Consider the following 16,225-nt stretch of genomic DNA (forward strand, 5'->3'; position numbering starts at 1 on the left):
ATGGAGGGTGTTCCAGAAGTCAAACCCAGGATATCTCCTGCTCCCAAAAGAATTAAAAGCAGGGACAGGGGCTCCAACAGATCTGCACGCCCGCGTTCCCAGCAGCGTGCCCCACAATAGCCAGATGGTGGAGACAACCGGGTGTCCATCGCGGGCTGAATGGGACACAACATGTGGTTTTGCCGATATCCATACAGGGCTGTCCTTCCAGACAATGGAAGGGTTTTTTTTTTCTTTTAAGTTTATTTATTTAGAGAGAGAGAGAGAGTGCATGCCAGCAGGGGAGGGACAGAGAGAGAGGGAGAGAGAGAGAATCCCAAGCAGTCTCCACACTGTCGGCCCAGGGCCCGACACGGGGCTCAAACTCACGAACCGTGAGATCACGACCTGAGCCGAAACCAAGAGCTGACTGTTTAACTGACTGAGCCACCCAGGTGCCCCAGACAACAGAATGTTATTCAGCCTTAAAAAGGAATGAAATTCTGATACATGCTAGAATACGGATACACTTGAAAACATTAGGCTAAGTGAAATAAATCAGACACGAAAGGACAAATATTGTACGATTCCACTTACTTGAGGTCCCCAGGCTAGGCAGATTCATAGACAGGCAGCAGATTAGAAGCTACCCGCTACCTTAGTGCCACCGAGCTGCACACTTAAAAATGATGACAATGGCAAATTTTACGTCATGTCTACCTTACCACAAGAAAAAGAAGGAGGAAGGGGTAAAAATCGTGGAGAGCTCCAAGCAGGCGAGGTCAGCGGGAAAAGCCAGACCCTGCAAAGCTCCTCTTTCCAGGTACTTTCAATTTTGAATTGGAAGCTTCCCCGAAAATACCCCAAACCAGGCAATAGCAGGGCCCCCCCTGCTCTCCCTCTCCTGGTAGAGGACTGGCCCTGCCTGACCAAATGGTCCAGAGTTAGGGTTGCGAGACTGAGGAAGCCAAATCAGAGGACACCCAGTTAGATTTGAGTGTCAAATATTACGATGCTTTGGAATATACTTATCCTAAAAAAATACTTGGGGTTTATCTGAGATTCAAATATAACTGAGTGCCTTGTATTTTATGTGGCAATACTATCCTTGGGGACCTCTTCTTTTTAAGCACATCTATTAATATCTCCATCCATCTTTTTATTTGTTTGTTTGTTTGTTTATTTTAAAGTGATCTCTATGCCCAACCTGGGGCTTGAACTCACAACCCTGAGATCAAGAGGCACATGCTTTACCAACTGAGCCAGCCGGGCGCCCTCCTGGGGGACTTGTGTAGAGTCCATGAAGGGGGCCGTGTTCCCTCGTGGCCCCTTCAGGCCACCAGCTGGGACAGTGTCTCACAGGCTGCCTGAGACCACATAGATGCCTGGGGCCATGCTCAGCATTGGCTTTGCAGGAGGCAGTGGGGAGAAACCCACCCATCCACCCACCTACCCACCAAACCCGGTCTGAGGACACTCCTAACAAAAGTCTGGACAAGGAAAGTCTCTGTGCCACAGGTCCTGACAGCCCAGGGGAGAGACGTCTTACGTAGCCTTGAGGAGTCAGGAAAGCAGCCTGAGGACATGCCCAAGCTGGCTTTTGAAGGATGAATAGGAGTTTGCCAGGCCAACCATAGGTGGACTAGGAGAACAGGTTTTCCAAGGAGAGGAAAAGCAAGTTCCCTGGCTGGGGGAAAAGATGGCAGAATGATTGGGAAGGAGAGAGAGAAGAGAAAAAGGAATAGGGCAAGGAGAGAGAAGCGTAAGAAGGAGCAGAGGGCTTGGATCCAAACAGACCTGAGTTTGAGTCCGGCTGTGTGTGATCCAGGGTGAGTCTTTGTTCCTCCCTGAGCCTCAGTCTCCTGATCTGGAAAGTGGGACAACAGTGCCCCCTGGTGGAGCTGCTGTGGGATTAGCGACAATGCAGGTTTAGTTCGGGATGATTGTGTGGGGAGCACTAGCGGCTGGCACATCGTCGTCCACTTCTGTGTATCTTCTGCGTCTCACGGGGCCTGGCACGCCGCTGCTTCGCAGGTGGGTGGGTGGCAGCTTGAGGCTGCCAAGGGGGCTGGCCCCAGAGCCTTTTGTAATGTGCCCCCTGGGCTTCTCCCTGTCAGAAAGGGGAAGGTGTTGGCTGGAGCACTCCAGGCCATGAGGGAGCAGGGCCAGAAATAGGGGACGGGAGCGAGGTGAGTCGTACTAGCACAGGGTCCAGTACTGTCATGATTTAACATTTTGGTCATCTGTTCATCGTGACTCTCTTTGGATGACTCTTGACATTTTATTTATTTTTATTATTTTTATTGTGTATTTATTTTTTGAGAGACACACACACACACACCGAGTGTGAACAGAGGAGGGGCAGAGAGAGAAAGAGAGAGAGGGAGACACGGAATCCCAAGCAGGCTCCAGGCTCCGAGCTGTCAGCCCAGAGCCCAACATGGGGCTCGAACCCACGAACCGAGGGATCATGACCTGACCCGAAGTCAGACGCTGAGCCACCCAGGCGCCCCTGACTCTTGACTTTAAAAATATATGTATTATACTAACCTGATTTTTCTGGATTCCTGAGTTTGAGGGCCCCCCCCCCCCCCGCTTTGATTTTGTGCCTGAGGCAAGGTCCTCACCTGCTGCACCCAGCCTGGGCCTGGGACGGACACTTGGGGTCCAACAGACCTATGAGGAAATGTACCAAGCACCCCAGGGACAAGGCGGGGAGCCCCAGCGCTGCATGAAATTCTGCCCTTAGCGCCAAGGATGACTTATCTGTGTGCTGAGCTTTTACAAACTGATTTCGAAGACATTAAACAAGGCGGCGGGGGGGGGGGGGGGGGGGGAGGCAGAGCAGAGATTATTACCCCCTTTTATAAGCCCGTGGGAGGGAAACCCAGCGAGCAAGGTGGAGTCAGGGCTAGAGGTCCCGACTAACAGCCCCTTTTTTGGGATGAGGCCGTGAAGGCCCAGGTTAGACAGATCGCCTGGGGGGACATTCCACCCCACCTGAGCGGGGGGGGGGGGGGAGGGGGGGGTGTTGGGCAGGGGCCTCTGGCACCCGCGGTCAACGCCCTCTTCCCCTCCCACACGGGTCTCCAGGAGGATGGCCTTCTAGGACAGCTCAGCGACAGCGCCGAGGACCTCAGCTTGGACTTGGGGGCCCTTCAGGGCAGCGAGTATCTCCAGGACCTGGGCCTTGGGGCCTTTTCCCACAGCCAGCCTGGGGAGGCCAGGGACAGCGGCCCCCCCAGTGAAGAGGCCGGAGGAGATTCGCCCTTCTCCAGCTCGGCAGAGTCCCAGGGCGGGCCTCGGAGACGCAGCTGGGAAAGGTCTCGGAGCTGCTCCGAGAGCTGGCAGAGGTCAGGCTTCCGCGACGCGCCCCCAGGACAGGGCGGGGCCTCGCCCCACCCAGCAATCTGCAAGGGGGCGGGGCGGTGTCTGCAGTGTCGGCGGAGGAAGCCCCAAAGACCAGCTCCCCAGACGCACATGCGTCCCGCACACACAGCCTGTGAGGGCGGACGAGCCCGCGTGCCTGCTGAATAAGCACGCACGACCCCGAGACGAAGACCGTAGGCTCGCGCGGCAGGTGCACACACGAGCCCGTGCGCACCAAGCGTACCCGCCTGCAGGCGTCCGTGCTCGCCCCGCTCCAACCCCTAAATAAAAGCTTAAATGTGTGAGGTGCCACCGGTCGGGCATGTATGCACCGAGCCACGGATGCACTCGTGATTAGAACACAGACGTGTGCTCGACTCCACACACAGCAGCAGCCCCACACAGTGGAGGGGGGCTTTGACCGCCCCCTCCACCCCGCACCTGCCTCCCTCAACCCCTCCCAAGTCACCGCAAACAGACATCCGGTCTGGGTAAACATGATGTGTCCTCCGTGCAAAGGTGTGGACCTACCTGCAAAGTCCCCAGCAAGGCTCCCCCGACCTCTCCTCCCATATGGGGAGACTGAACACCCCCCTATGCCCTGACCACTCCTCCCTGCCCCCCGGGGAAGGATGGCCCACAGGTCCCCCCAAGCCCCTGGATGTGGAGCTGGGGAAACAGCCCTGTGGAGAAGACACACTGAAGCGCTGCCTTCCTCTCTTCTTCCACCAGGCTCAGCCTCGAGGCCGCGGCTGTGAACGAGGGGCCCTGTCTCCCTCGGACGCTGGCTAGCCTTGCTCTGAACTTGCCGGGAGAGGATCTGCAGGCCTGGACCCAACAGTGTCTGTCCGGGGGTGGGACCCCAGCAGAGCGCCCAGGCAAGGTGGGTGCAACCCATGACCACCCTCGGGACCACAGCTCGGGACCCAGGAGCCAGCGCGGTGGGTGGGAGGGAAGGGGTTCCTTACCTGCAGCTAGTGGGACTTACCTGTCACAGCGGGGTTGTTCATGGGGCCACCCATAACCGGGGAGTCACTGAGTCCTGAGATTCCAGCCCAGGCCTGAGTGTTCTTCATTGGGGTGGGGTCCACAGTAGGGGATCCTCGGTCACAAGTCTAACCCATGGTCTGGGACGCTGGGGGGATGTCTCTGCATCTCTGCAGCTGGAAGGAAGCCCCGTTGGTGACCAGGTAGATCTCGTCTCAGGTCTGGGACTCCAGCCTCAGGGCTGTAGCCTGTGGCTGAGGCATCTTTGGCCAGGACCATGACCTGGGGAGAAATCCCTGATGGGCTGACATCTGGAGCTCAGATTTCGGGGCTCCAGCCCTCGGCTGCTGCTGCGGGGATCTATCCCTGTGCCCGGTGGCCGAGGCAAGCCCCCGCCCACGGCTGGAGGATGGGGCTAGGGACCCTCTATCTGGGGAGCTGGCCTGCAGTCTGGGCTGCCTCCCTGGCTTATCGAGATGCCTATTCCCCACAGGAATGTGACAGCCCTGAGAAAAGAGTGAGGTCACGGTCGGTTCCCGTGTCCTTTGATGAGATCACCTCCCTGGAAATCTCTCCGGCTTTGGAGGTGCCCACTCCTGCTGTTCAAGGTAGCCCAGACTGGGGGGGGTTCCCTCATTCAAACCAAGAAGGGTAGGGGAGTTCTGCTGGGGGACTCCCTGGATGGGACCCCAGTTGGGCCTGAGAGTTTGGGAAAGGGCTGCTGGTGGAGGGGGCTTAGGGGCAGGAACTGGGGCCCTACTCCTTGTGGGGGGTGGGGCAGAGGGGGAGAGGCCTCCGGCATCTGCCCCATCCTCCTGGGCCTCCAGCCAGAGTGGACCGCACCACCTCAATGCCCTCGCTCACCTAGGGCTCTTCTGTCTCTGCCTCTGTCCCCTCCTTCGTCTCCCTTGTTATCTCTGAATCTCTGTCCTAAGAGCCTGTGTCTCTCTGCTGTCGGATAGACCCAAAGTCTAAACCCAAAACTACCACTTTTCTTTTTTTTTTTAATTTTAATTTATTTTTTTTAATGTTTATTTATTTGGGGGAGAGAGACAGAGACAGAGACAGAGAGAGACAGAGCACAAGCAGGGGAGGGGCAGAGAGAGAGGGAGACACAGAAACCGAAGCGGGCTCCAGGCTCTGAGCTGGCAGCACAGAGCCCGACGTGGGGCTCGAACCCACGGACCGCAGGGTCTACCACTTGCTAGAAATCTCTGAGCCCTCGTGGCTTTCTCTGTAAGAAGGGAGCAATGAGCATATCTCCAGGGGGCTACCTGGGGCTTCACTGAGCACACCTGTGCACAGCACTTGGCATACAGTAAGCACTCCTGAGACACGGTGCGGTGCGGGGGGGGGGGGGGGGGGGGCGGGGGGAGGGGGAGGGAGGGACAGGGATGCGCTTCCAACACTGGATCTCTGCCCCCTTGGTGCCTCCCCTCCCCGAGTGGCAAGCCCCCTCTGGACGGTCTCCAGTTCCGCAGGGATGGGTCAGAGGGGGTCCACACAGGGCCGGCCTGCCCCAGAGCCCCCTGACACCTATGCCTCCTGGGGTGGGGGCCGCTTCCAGGCCTGGAGCCGCCGGTGCTGGAGTGCATGGAAAAGGACCATGTGGAACCAGATCACGTGTGAGTGTCTGCCTCGCGGTGGGGAGGGGACCCCCAGTGGACCGCCAAGGGGCCAAGGCGGGGGTCCCTCCCAAGCCCCCCGTGACCTCGGTCTTCTCTCCCATCCCATCCCTCTCCCAGAAGAGAGACCCAGGCCCCTCAGAAAGGTTCTCACTATGGCATCAGGGGAGGGGCTGAGCCTCCCGGGCAGGGGCTGGATGGGGACCTGGGGACCGGCTGGGCAGTCAAAGCGCGTCTTGGGGGATGTGTCTACAACCAGGGCGACGGTGCGCTGTTTTTACACACTTCCCCCGCCCCCTACCCCAGGCTGATTGTCCAGAAGGTGCTTCAGGAACTTCGACAGTACCACGGGTGAGTGGGAAGGGGGACACGCGTGAGGGAACGGGGCTGGGAAGACAGACCAGACGTGAAGGACAGTGTGGGGAGAAAGCCTGCGGGGACAGGTGTGGACAAGACGGGGAGATAGGGGAGAAAACAGGGATGGGAGAGGTGGGGGGAGGAATGCACGTGGGAAAGGACAGGGGACATGAGGGGGGACGGGGGGACCCAGCCCAGAAGGTACCTGTACACAAATGAGAAACGATGCCTCTTTCCCAAGACACTGCCATTTGCTAGAAAGTCTTCCTGACGTGCTGATTTTGTTTGGCCGAGAGGTGTTACCCCCCCTCTGCTGGGAAACCAGTCACAGTGACCGTGGATAGAGCCCACAGTGGGAGGGATGGTGGGGTCCTGGATGTGGCTCCAGGGCACCGGAAGGTGGGGGTGGGGGGAGAGGCAGGAGATGGGACATCTGGGGAAGGAGGGGCTGCCGACCCACTCATCTGTCCCCTCTGACCCTGCAGGGCCCGACAGAGGGCTCGCTTGTCAGTGAGCCCTGGAGAAGCCCACTCAAACCTCACCTGGTTTGAGTTCCTGTCTGAGTAAGTTTGCAAGTGGGAGTTTCGGGCTGGGGCCCCGTCCTGGCTTTGCGCACATCTACCAGTGGCCCTCTGTGCAGGACCCTAAGCTGGGGGCGGGAGGTGGGGTTCCCCCCGCCCCGCCATCCTCTCACTGGAACTGCTAGGGCAACGATGGAGGTAGGGGCTGGGGAGGCGCCTCATACACCTTGGAGGGCAGAGGAGGACTTCCGGGAGGAGGCGACGGCTTGAGCTGGCTTCCGATGGAAGAGTAGGGGTTCACCAACACATGGGGAGGAGGACGGGGGCAAGAAAGGGGTGCCTTCCCGGGGAATGGAAAGGCCTAAGGAATTGTGTCAGGGTGGGGCTGGGAAGAGGGAAGGTGAGGGAAGTCAGCAGGGGTCAGATCACCTCTGTGACTCTGGAGCACCGCTCTCTGGTGATTGGTAATGGCGAGCACAGACTGGGCTGAGGGGAGGGCAGGGTCTGCAGACTGGAGGTGTGGATCTCCCTCCAGTGGATAGATTCCGCAGGGGCTGGGTTTGTTTGCTGCTGACTCAATAAATACCGTTGATCCTTGAACAACACGGGTTTGAACTGCGCGGGTCCACTTATCTGTGGATTTTTTTTCAATAAATACTTGTACAGGACCCTAAATGTATTTTCTCTTCCTTATGATTTTCTTTTAAAAAAAAACCGTTTATTTATTTTCGAGAGAGAGAGAAAGTGAGTGGGGAAGGGCAGAGATAGAGAGGGAGACAGGGAATCCGCGCAGAGCCCCACGCAGGGCTCGAACCCGCGAACCGCAAGATCATGACTTGAACTGAAATCAAGAGTCGGAGGCTTAACCGACTGAGCCACCCAGGCGCCCCTCTTCCTTGTGATTTTTGTAGTAACATCTTCTTTTCTCTAGCTTGCCTTATTGTTAGCACACAGTACCCAATACCCATAACACATAAAAAATGTGTTAATTGACAGTTTACGTTTTCAGTAGCTAAGTCGTGGGGGAGTCAGAAGTTATATACGGATGTCTGACTGTGCAGGGGGTTGGCGCCCCAACCTCTGCGTTGTTCAAGGGTCAACTGTATTCATTAAATGAGGGGGTGCCGGTAATCCAGGAGAGGCATGACAGTGAACCGGGGCTGGGATGTAAGGGGGAAGAGGAGAGCAGGATTTGAGAGATACCCCAAAGGAAAAATGGGCAGGATTCGTAGGCTGAGCAGAAGGTGGGGTCGCGGGTGAATAGCAGGGAGAAGGCAGAACTGGACAGAGCCAAGATTTCCAGCCTGGGCCCGCTGAGGGACCCCAAGCTTGAGACCATGTTGCAGTCCCCTCTGTGAACCCGGTACCCCCATCTCCTGGAACGTGGTAACCATCTGTGTTTGTTGAGTGAATAAGTGATAGAGAGGAGGGAGGAGAGAGTGCGGGGACCACAGAAGAAGCGAAACAGGATGAGGGGGCCGTGGGGGACAGATTCCACGTGGGGTCCGGGAGCGACCTGGGCCTGCCGCCCCTCCCTGTTCATCTTTCCACCCCTTAGGAGCGAAGACAGCGCCAGCAAGATTGAGCGGAGTGACAGGAGCACCAGGGTGAAACGCAGACTGAGCTCCCTCCGCTGTAGAGTCACCAGACAGAAGGAGAAGGTCAGGGGGCGCCGGACCGGGGTGGGGGTGGGTACCCCGTCCACCTTCTCCACATTGTCAGGTTGCCCCTGGCCCTAGAGCCCTGTGACGCCAGGGAGATCCGAATGCGCGGGGCGTTCTGAGGTTCGCTTCTGTCCCCCACAGGGGAAGAGCCCAGCACAACCAAAGGACAAGGGTCAGGATGCTAGAGAGAGGAAGGAATGCATCCATGGGCACCAGCTGGCCCAGGGGACGTTCGTCGGCCACTCCAGCTGTCCCCTGTGCGGCAAACCCTTCCTGAGCTCTGGTGAGTCCGGTGGCCCCGCCCAACCCTCCGGATGGCAGCCAGTCTCTCAACTTTACTGCCTCTAAATCTCTCTCTCGTGGCCCTCCTGTGCTGGTTACTCCCTCAGCCCACTTCACCCCTGCCAAGTGGAGGCTCCCTGGAGAGCACCGGGGGCCTAGGGGCAGGGACCTATGGTTACCTCAGTTTTTCGTCGTTGCAAATATCCTCTGGCAAAATTCTGACTCAGGCGGTGGGTTAGCTAGGGCTGCCTGACAAAATACCACGATCTGGATGGTTCGAACAAACAGAATTGTACAGCAGACGCTTGAACAACGTGGGGGTTAGGGACGCTGACCATCCCACCCCACCCCCACTCTGCAGAGTCTATATACAACTCTTAGCAGTATTTTGGCACAACAAACTAACTCCTCCTACCCCTCCAGAGGGGGTGAGTAGCCCCCCTTTCCCCCCCTGGACTTTCAGTTTAATTTTCTATTAATTTTTAAATCTTCGTTTATTTTTGAGAGGGAGAGAGTGTGTGTGCGAGCGGGGGAGGATCAGAGAGGGGGACAGAGGATCCGAAGCGGGCTCCGCACTGACAGCAGAGAGCCCGATGCGGGGCTCGAACTCACGAACCTCTAGATCATGACCTGAGCCTAAGTCCAACGCTCAAGCAACTGAGCCCTCCAGGTGCCCCTAGACTTTTAATTTTAGAATCACAGAAAAGTGGAGAGAGCAGAGAGGGTCGCTTTCTAACTTTCCTCCCGGTTCCTGCCATGTTAGCATCACCTGTGACCACAGTACATTTATCATAACTTAGGAACCAACATTGGTGCAGTAAGTTTTTAAGTTTTTTTAAAAAATGTTTATGTATTTTTGAAAGAGGGAGAGAGAGAGACAGAGCATGAGTGGGGGAGGGGCAGAGAGAGAGGGAGACAGAATCGGAAGCAGGCTCCGGGCTCTGAGCTGTCAGCACAGAGCCGGATGTGGGGCCTGAACCCATGAACCAGGAGATCATGGCCTGAGCTGAAGTCGGACGCTTAACCGACTGAGCCACCTGGGCTCCCGGGGGCAGTATTATTCATCAAACTAGATTTTCCTCAGATTTCACCAGATTTCTTCTTCCACTCAGGTTCTCTCTGTTTCAGGACCCAACTCAGAATACTGTATTATCTTTAATCATCCTGTCTCCCTAGTTTCTCTGGTCTGTGAAGTTTCCTCAGTCTTTCTGTATTGCTCGTGACCTTCACGGTCTTGAGAAGTATCAGCTGGGTTTCTAGTATGATGTCCCCCATCTGGGTGTGTCCCATGCTTTCTCATAATTAGGGTTATAGGCTCAGGAACCTTCTTGCCTCCTCCTATCAGGGGATAAGTGCTAGCGACACAACACCCCTGAGGATATTAACCTTCACCCCCTGGTTAAGGTTACACCTGCCAGGTGACCGTCTTTTCCCTTTCCCTACTCTGTGCTTTGGGAAGAAGTAACTCAATGCAGCATACTCTCACGATGGCGGGAATCAAGGTCTGCCTCCTGGAGACAATTTTCAGGACAGATCTTTGAGATCACAGAAGATTCGAGTTTGTGTAAAGGAAAATATGTGGGGTGCCCTTAGCATGGTGCCTGGTACGTAGGGGTACGTAGCGTCCATCATCATCACCCTGTATCGTTGAGTTAAAGCTAGCGTCGAAACCACAGACCCCCAACCATACCCCCATGCCTGTGTAAGGAGGCCTGTGGGGCCACAACGGCCGTGACTCGCTCCCAGCAGGCTGAGAGTACCCGCCCCCGCCAGGTTTAACAAGCCACACACCTACCTACCGCTGGAGGCAGTCAAAGCCAGATGTTACTATCTGTCCCTTAGAGGAAACAGCCCCACAGGAAGTTCCGCAGAACAGGGAATGAGTCACGCTCCAGGTAATTACGGAGGGCAGGTCTCCAGGGGTAAAGCGGAGATGCTTTCCCAGAGACCAGCCCCGCCGACAGAACACCATTCCGGACAGTCTTGTTAATAGCCTTGACCTCTGAGGTTCCCCATGGCCTGACCCCGCCTACCTCTCCACTTTTGCCCACATACACCACCTGCACCTTGCTCATTCAGTGCTGTTCCCGGAACTCCCTCGGCCGCATAACTCTTACTCACCCTTTAACCCAAAGCCACGGCCACGTCCCCCAGGAGGCCTGGATTGTGGATTAGGCGACTGTATCCGTGTCCGAGTGTCTCTTAGGGCAGTTGCTGTTAGCCAAGAGGACATTGGCAATATCTGGAGGCCTTTTTTTTTTTTTTTTTTGTCATCAGAACTGGGGTGCTACTTGCATCTAGTGGATACGGGCCAGGGGTGCTGTTCAACATCCTCCAACACATAGAACACCCCCCGACAACAGAGAACCATCCAGCCCCAATTGCCAATAGCTCCAAGACTGAGAAACACTGCCACAGACTCATGTTCCCAACGTCTCCTTAGCTCTTAGCAGAGTCCCTGCCCCATGACAAGGACTTCATAAATGCAGAGCGGTTGGATACATACAAGAAAGATAAGAGATACCTCTCCTTTTTGCCAGGCTCTTGAGGAAGTTGGTGTCTACATTTAGGGGAGAACTGTATCAACCTGAAGGTTTCTATATCCAAGGTAGCTATAGAAATAAGGATCCTGCCACTTTTCCTGCTTAAAATCGTCAATGGCTCCCCATTGCCTTTGGAATAAAGTCCCAAAGTCATAGGAACTCTGAGAGTGAGCATTTACACATCCATTGAGACCTCAAAAGCACGTGTGTCAGGGCTTCTGACCTCTGAGGAAGCACGTCCCTGTGCTTCCGGAACTTCCAATTTCCTGGACGTGCTCCCTCTCTTGACCATGATGCAATAGACTTCAACTGCAGGCAGGTCGCTTGGGGACTCTGCTACCCTGTTTCTGAACTGAGGGCTCTCGACCACAGATTGTGGGTGTTTTGAAGTGGGTTTGGCTTGGAACGATCTCGGCTTGGTTGGCCAGCTTGAACCTTGGGCGAAAGAGGTGCTTGGCTCCTCTCCTGGTTACTGCCCCACTGCCACACCAGGGGTGGGCCTGGGAAGGGGTGGGGCAGCCTCAGAGCCCAGATGTCTGATCGTGCCCGGGGGGGGGGGGGGGGGGGGTGCTGAACTGGGGGAGGGGAGGCATCTGGCATTTTTTTCTGGTGTCTACAAACACCTGTGTGTGTTGGGGGGGGGACGGTCTGGCTTATATTTTAGACTCTGGACACTTGTATGGGGGTATCTACTAGTATCTGTGTCAGAGGTATCTGGTATGTGTTTGGGGGGAGCCTCTGGAAGTTTCTGAGTAGGGTTTTTGACACGTTTCTATCTGGGGGTGTCTGATGGCTCCTGGGTGAAGATGTCTGGTACTTTGGGGGTGATTTGGCATGTTTTTCAGATTCTGAGTTGTTTGGGGAGGGTAACTAACAGATCTAGGTAGGGTGTCTGACCTATTTGGGGTACCCGAAAGCATCTTTTGAGTATCTGATGGCACCTGCCTGGGTGTCTAGTATGAGTTTTGGGTATCTGGACAGACCCATGTAGGGGTGTCTGGAACGACTTGAGAGCCATATGGCTTTTTCCCAGACTTGTCTAGCTTTCTGCAATCCACGCTGCCCCTTCTTCGCAGGTGACAGACCTGTTCGGTCCATTTCTTGTACCCTGTCCTTAGACTCCTCACCCTGGGCCTCGGTCCCCTGCGACGTCCCCCGGCGCCCGCCGATCCCCGGTTCCAGGCACCCCTGATTCCCTCAAGATGCCCCCCCAGCCCCGCTGACCCGCCCCCACAAGGATCGCCCTCACCCTCACCGCAGGGACCCTCCCTGTTCGGTCCCGGGGTCCCCCCTCCCTGTTCGGTCCCGGGGTGCCGGCGGAGGACCCTCCCCGCAGCTCCAGCCTCAGCCTGAAGCAAAGTCCGCGCGAGCCACGCCCCCTTCCGGGGCCACGCCCTCTGACCCGCCCCCGGGGGCGGGCACGCGCGTGCGCAGCTCTCCCGCGCGGCTTCCCACTTCCGGCCCCGTGCGGCGGGCTGCGGTGGATCCTAGGAGGCCGGGCGGCGGCGGCGGCGGAGGCGGCGGCGAACGGCCTGCGGGGACCGGGCCAGGTGAGGGCAGCGGGGACCGGGCCAGGTGAGGGCAGCGGGCCGGGCCCGAGGAGAACGGAGCTCGGGAGGGAGGCCTCGGGCCCCGGGAACGCGCCGTCGAGCCCCGGGGATGGCCTGGGGCGCCGGACCCCCGGAGCTGCTTCAGCCTCGGGTTGGGCCCCCCTGGAGTCTTCCAAACTGGAGGGCGGGTCCTGCCGTTCAGGCTGCCCCTTCAGTGCATGTGGGCTCCAGCTGGCGAAGGCAGAGGTGCAGACGGTGCCCGCCGGCGCCATCCGAGCTCCAGCCCTCGGGCGGTGCAGCCTCCCCCCAGCTCAGGTCTCCGGGGTCCAGGTTCTGGAGCGCCCTGGGCGGGACTGGGGATATAGTGATAAGCATAAACAGTGACCAGCTCTGTGGTGCTTCAGGCCTCTGTGCAGAACTCCCTCCGTGGAGCGGACGCCCTCCGAGCTAGAGAGCGTCTGGGCAACAAAACTATACCAAGAATGTGTGCTTTGGATCATCCTCCAGTTCCTTATGGAAGAATTTTAGATGTTGCGGTGCTGCTTTCGTTGCAGGGATGAACGAGAGGCCCTTGATCTTTGCATGGTCTGTGGTCGTTACCGTCCCCCGATCTTTTTTACCTGTTGCTCTGTTGGGATGGAAGCCTTAGAAGAGATGGCTGGCGCAGAGCGTAAAAAGTTTTCTTGGTGGGCGGGGGGTCCTCTTTAAGTTTTACCTAGAAGTGAAGGACATAGCTCTACCCCCTTCGCCTCATTTGGGCAGAGTGGAACTCCATCCAGCCAAAAGCCTTAAAGGGCCTTTTTCTTGTCGAGGAGAGAGAGTTCAGGACAGCATAAACAGCCCCATGGCCTCGGGCAATTTGGAGATGATTTTACAGGTGATACATTGCATATCTGGCTGGGTGAATGGTTAACCCTGAAATTGTGTGGAGAAGTGCCAAGAGCGCGGGCTTGAGTGTGAAGTCAGATCTGGGCTGTGGTCCCAGGGCCGTCACATTTTAGCCCTGTAACGTTGCTAAGCCTCAGTCTCCCCATCTTTAAAATGGGAATAAGTATTGGTTAGCGATTCGACCAGACAATACGGGTAAAGTTCATAGCAGAGTGCCTGGCTTACGGTGAATACTCAGTAAATGTTATTTATGCCGTGTATATGTGCATGCCCCCAGACTTGTATTTTGAGGTTGACGATAATAAAGAGCCTGGAAAACGCGGGCATCTCAGTTGTTGTTTGGACTGGGTCAAAGTGTATACTTTATCAGTAGTTGGCTATTCTGTGGGTCAAGCCCTTTTGAGAAAAAGGTTGTTCTAAAGGGAATAGGAGCATAGTGCCAGAAGGCATAATAAATGCAGTTCTTGTAAACATAATTTGGGGGTTTGAATAGCTTATTTCATTTTTAAATGGCATGCACAGAGAAATGGAAAAAGCGATTCTTTGATTCTTTTCTTTCTCTCTCTCTCTCTCTCTCTTTTTTCCCTAAATTGACTTTACAATGCCCTCACTTTGAAAGCTGAAGTGGCATGTACATTGTTTCTGGTGTAAGCTGTGTTATAATTTTCATTCTTGTCACACAGTAGCAATTACCGCTGGCCGCAGGGCCATTACCCTTGTCACCAGCCCCTGGGACTAGGGCTGTGGTCACCAGCTGTGCCTCCCTGGGTGTTTACCTACCACATGTTTAGCATATTTCTGATCCTTGTGTCAAGGTCTCCTTCTTTCTTCCTCATTCATCCTAAGTCCCGTTTCCATTTCTTCAAGACTTTGAAAACGTTTTCATCTCGGCTCTCTCAAGTAATTTAAAACTCAGAGACCTTTATGAAGTCCAAATAGTTTGTTTCTTTGTTATTTATTAGTTGGGTTTTACTTCTCCCCTGAAAGCGGTGGAGAGCTGCCTGCCATGTTTTGAAAACCCTTTCTCCAGGTGCAGAACAATTCCGGTCACAGCTCCGCAGCTGCCCGAAGGAATTTTCTGGAGGAGGAATGTGACTGTTGGGGGGAGGGAGCAAAGTGATTAAAATAATGTCCTCAGTGGAGGGACCCCTGCTGCTGTGCTTCGTGTTTGTTGTTAAAATTGCCCGTGAGTGTAAAACTCAGCCCACTTGTTTCTCTGCTTTTGCTTAGTTTTCAACTGAGTATAAAGTTGCAGTTGGTTATGTTCAAAGTAGCAAACACACCAGCTGATTTACATCATATCTTGAAATCAATATTCTAAAGATTTAACGTATCCTGTGTGGTTACATTTTAAACTCCTATCACTTTTTTTTTAATTTTTTAATGTTTATTTATTTTTTGAGAGAGAGAGATAACACGAGCAGGGGAGGGGCAGAGAGAGGGAGACACAAACTCTGAAGCAGGCTCCAGGCTCTGAGTTGTCAGCACAGAGCCTGATGCGGGGCTCGAACTCACACAACCTCGAGATCATGAATTGAGCCAAAGTCAGATGCTTAACTGACTGAGCCACCCAGGTGCCCCCTTTTTCTTTATGTAACAGCTTTATTGAGATGGAATTCACCTACCATAAAATTCATCCTTTTAATGTGTGGTAAATTATTTAGTGGGTTTTTTTTTTTTTTTTAAGTTTATTTTGAAAGAGAGAGAGTGCACGGGTGAGGGGCAGAGAGAGAGAGAGAATCCCAAACAAGCTCTGCACCATCAGCGTGGAGCCCATTGTGGGGCTCAAAATTGTGAACCTTGAGATCATGACCTGAGCAGAAATCCAGAGTCGGGTGCTTAACTGACCGAGCCACCCACCCAGCTGCCCCCTTCAGTGATTCTTAGTACTTTCCCAGAATTGTGCAACTGTCACCACTATCTAATTCAGAACGTTTTATCATCTGGTTATTCTTGTGGGTGAGTTTCAGGAGGAGAGAAAGGCAAAAGAAAGAGGTGGCCTACGCAGGGGCTCCATGACTCCATTGCCACATGGGACAGAGGGAAGGAAGGACCACATCAAATTACTTGGCTGGAATCCAGCATGTTCCTGTGCATAAGGACAACTAGGCACTGTTTATGGATAACTCTTAGTTTGCCGAGATGACCTTGCAGAGCACAAGTGAATTTAGAAAGAATAATAAATCGTGAAGTCGTCCGCAGCAGGGGCCAGTGTGCTCACCGGTCCCCACACAAGACTGAAATGGATAGTAACTGACCGGACATATTGTAGAGCAAAAAACCAGTGGTGGACCGGTGGGTTACGAAGCAGTGAGGGAGCCAGCTCTGTGGCACTCATGACCCCAGGATATGGTCAGTGACGGTCCTTGCGATCTTTTGCAGTGGCCATTTGGAGGCTTCTCATCAGAGAAATGAAAGAGAGATGGGGAGGTGGAAAACTTGAGACCCTCCTATGTACTG

General features: G+C 55.0%; 1 protein-coding gene across 3 annotated transcripts in view; it reads left to right on the plus strand.

The window, feature by feature from the left end:
• The window catches only part of ARHGEF18 (Rho/Rac guanine nucleotide exchange factor 18), an 85,305-nt gene that overhangs the window by 15,853 nt on the left and 53,227 nt on the right, over positions 1 to 16,225 (plus strand). For 2 of the 3 annotated variants that reach the window (XM_058728845.1, XM_058728844.1), the window contains exons 3-10: positions 3,073 to 3,332; positions 4,081 to 4,231; positions 4,829 to 4,943; positions 5,903 to 5,960; positions 6,267 to 6,311; positions 6,803 to 6,880; positions 8,397 to 8,499; positions 8,644 to 8,785. In XM_058728845.1, coding sequence (XP_058584828.1) covers positions 3,073 to 3,332; positions 4,081 to 4,231; positions 4,829 to 4,943; positions 5,903 to 5,960; positions 6,267 to 6,311; positions 6,803 to 6,880; positions 8,397 to 8,499; positions 8,644 to 8,785 — 952 coding nt within the window. Of the gene's footprint in view, positions 1 to 3,072; positions 3,333 to 4,080; positions 4,232 to 4,828; positions 4,944 to 5,902; positions 5,961 to 6,266; positions 6,312 to 6,802; positions 6,881 to 8,396; positions 8,500 to 8,643; positions 8,786 to 11,999; positions 12,878 to 16,225 lie in introns of those variants that run through there. The other variant, XM_058728846.1, reaches the window with a different exon arrangement.

This window comes from Neofelis nebulosa, chromosome 4 (assembly GCF_028018385.1).
Source record: "Neofelis nebulosa isolate mNeoNeb1 chromosome 4, mNeoNeb1.pri, whole genome shotgun sequence".
Lineage (NCBI taxonomy): Eukaryota > Metazoa > Chordata > Mammalia > Carnivora > Felidae > Neofelis > Neofelis nebulosa.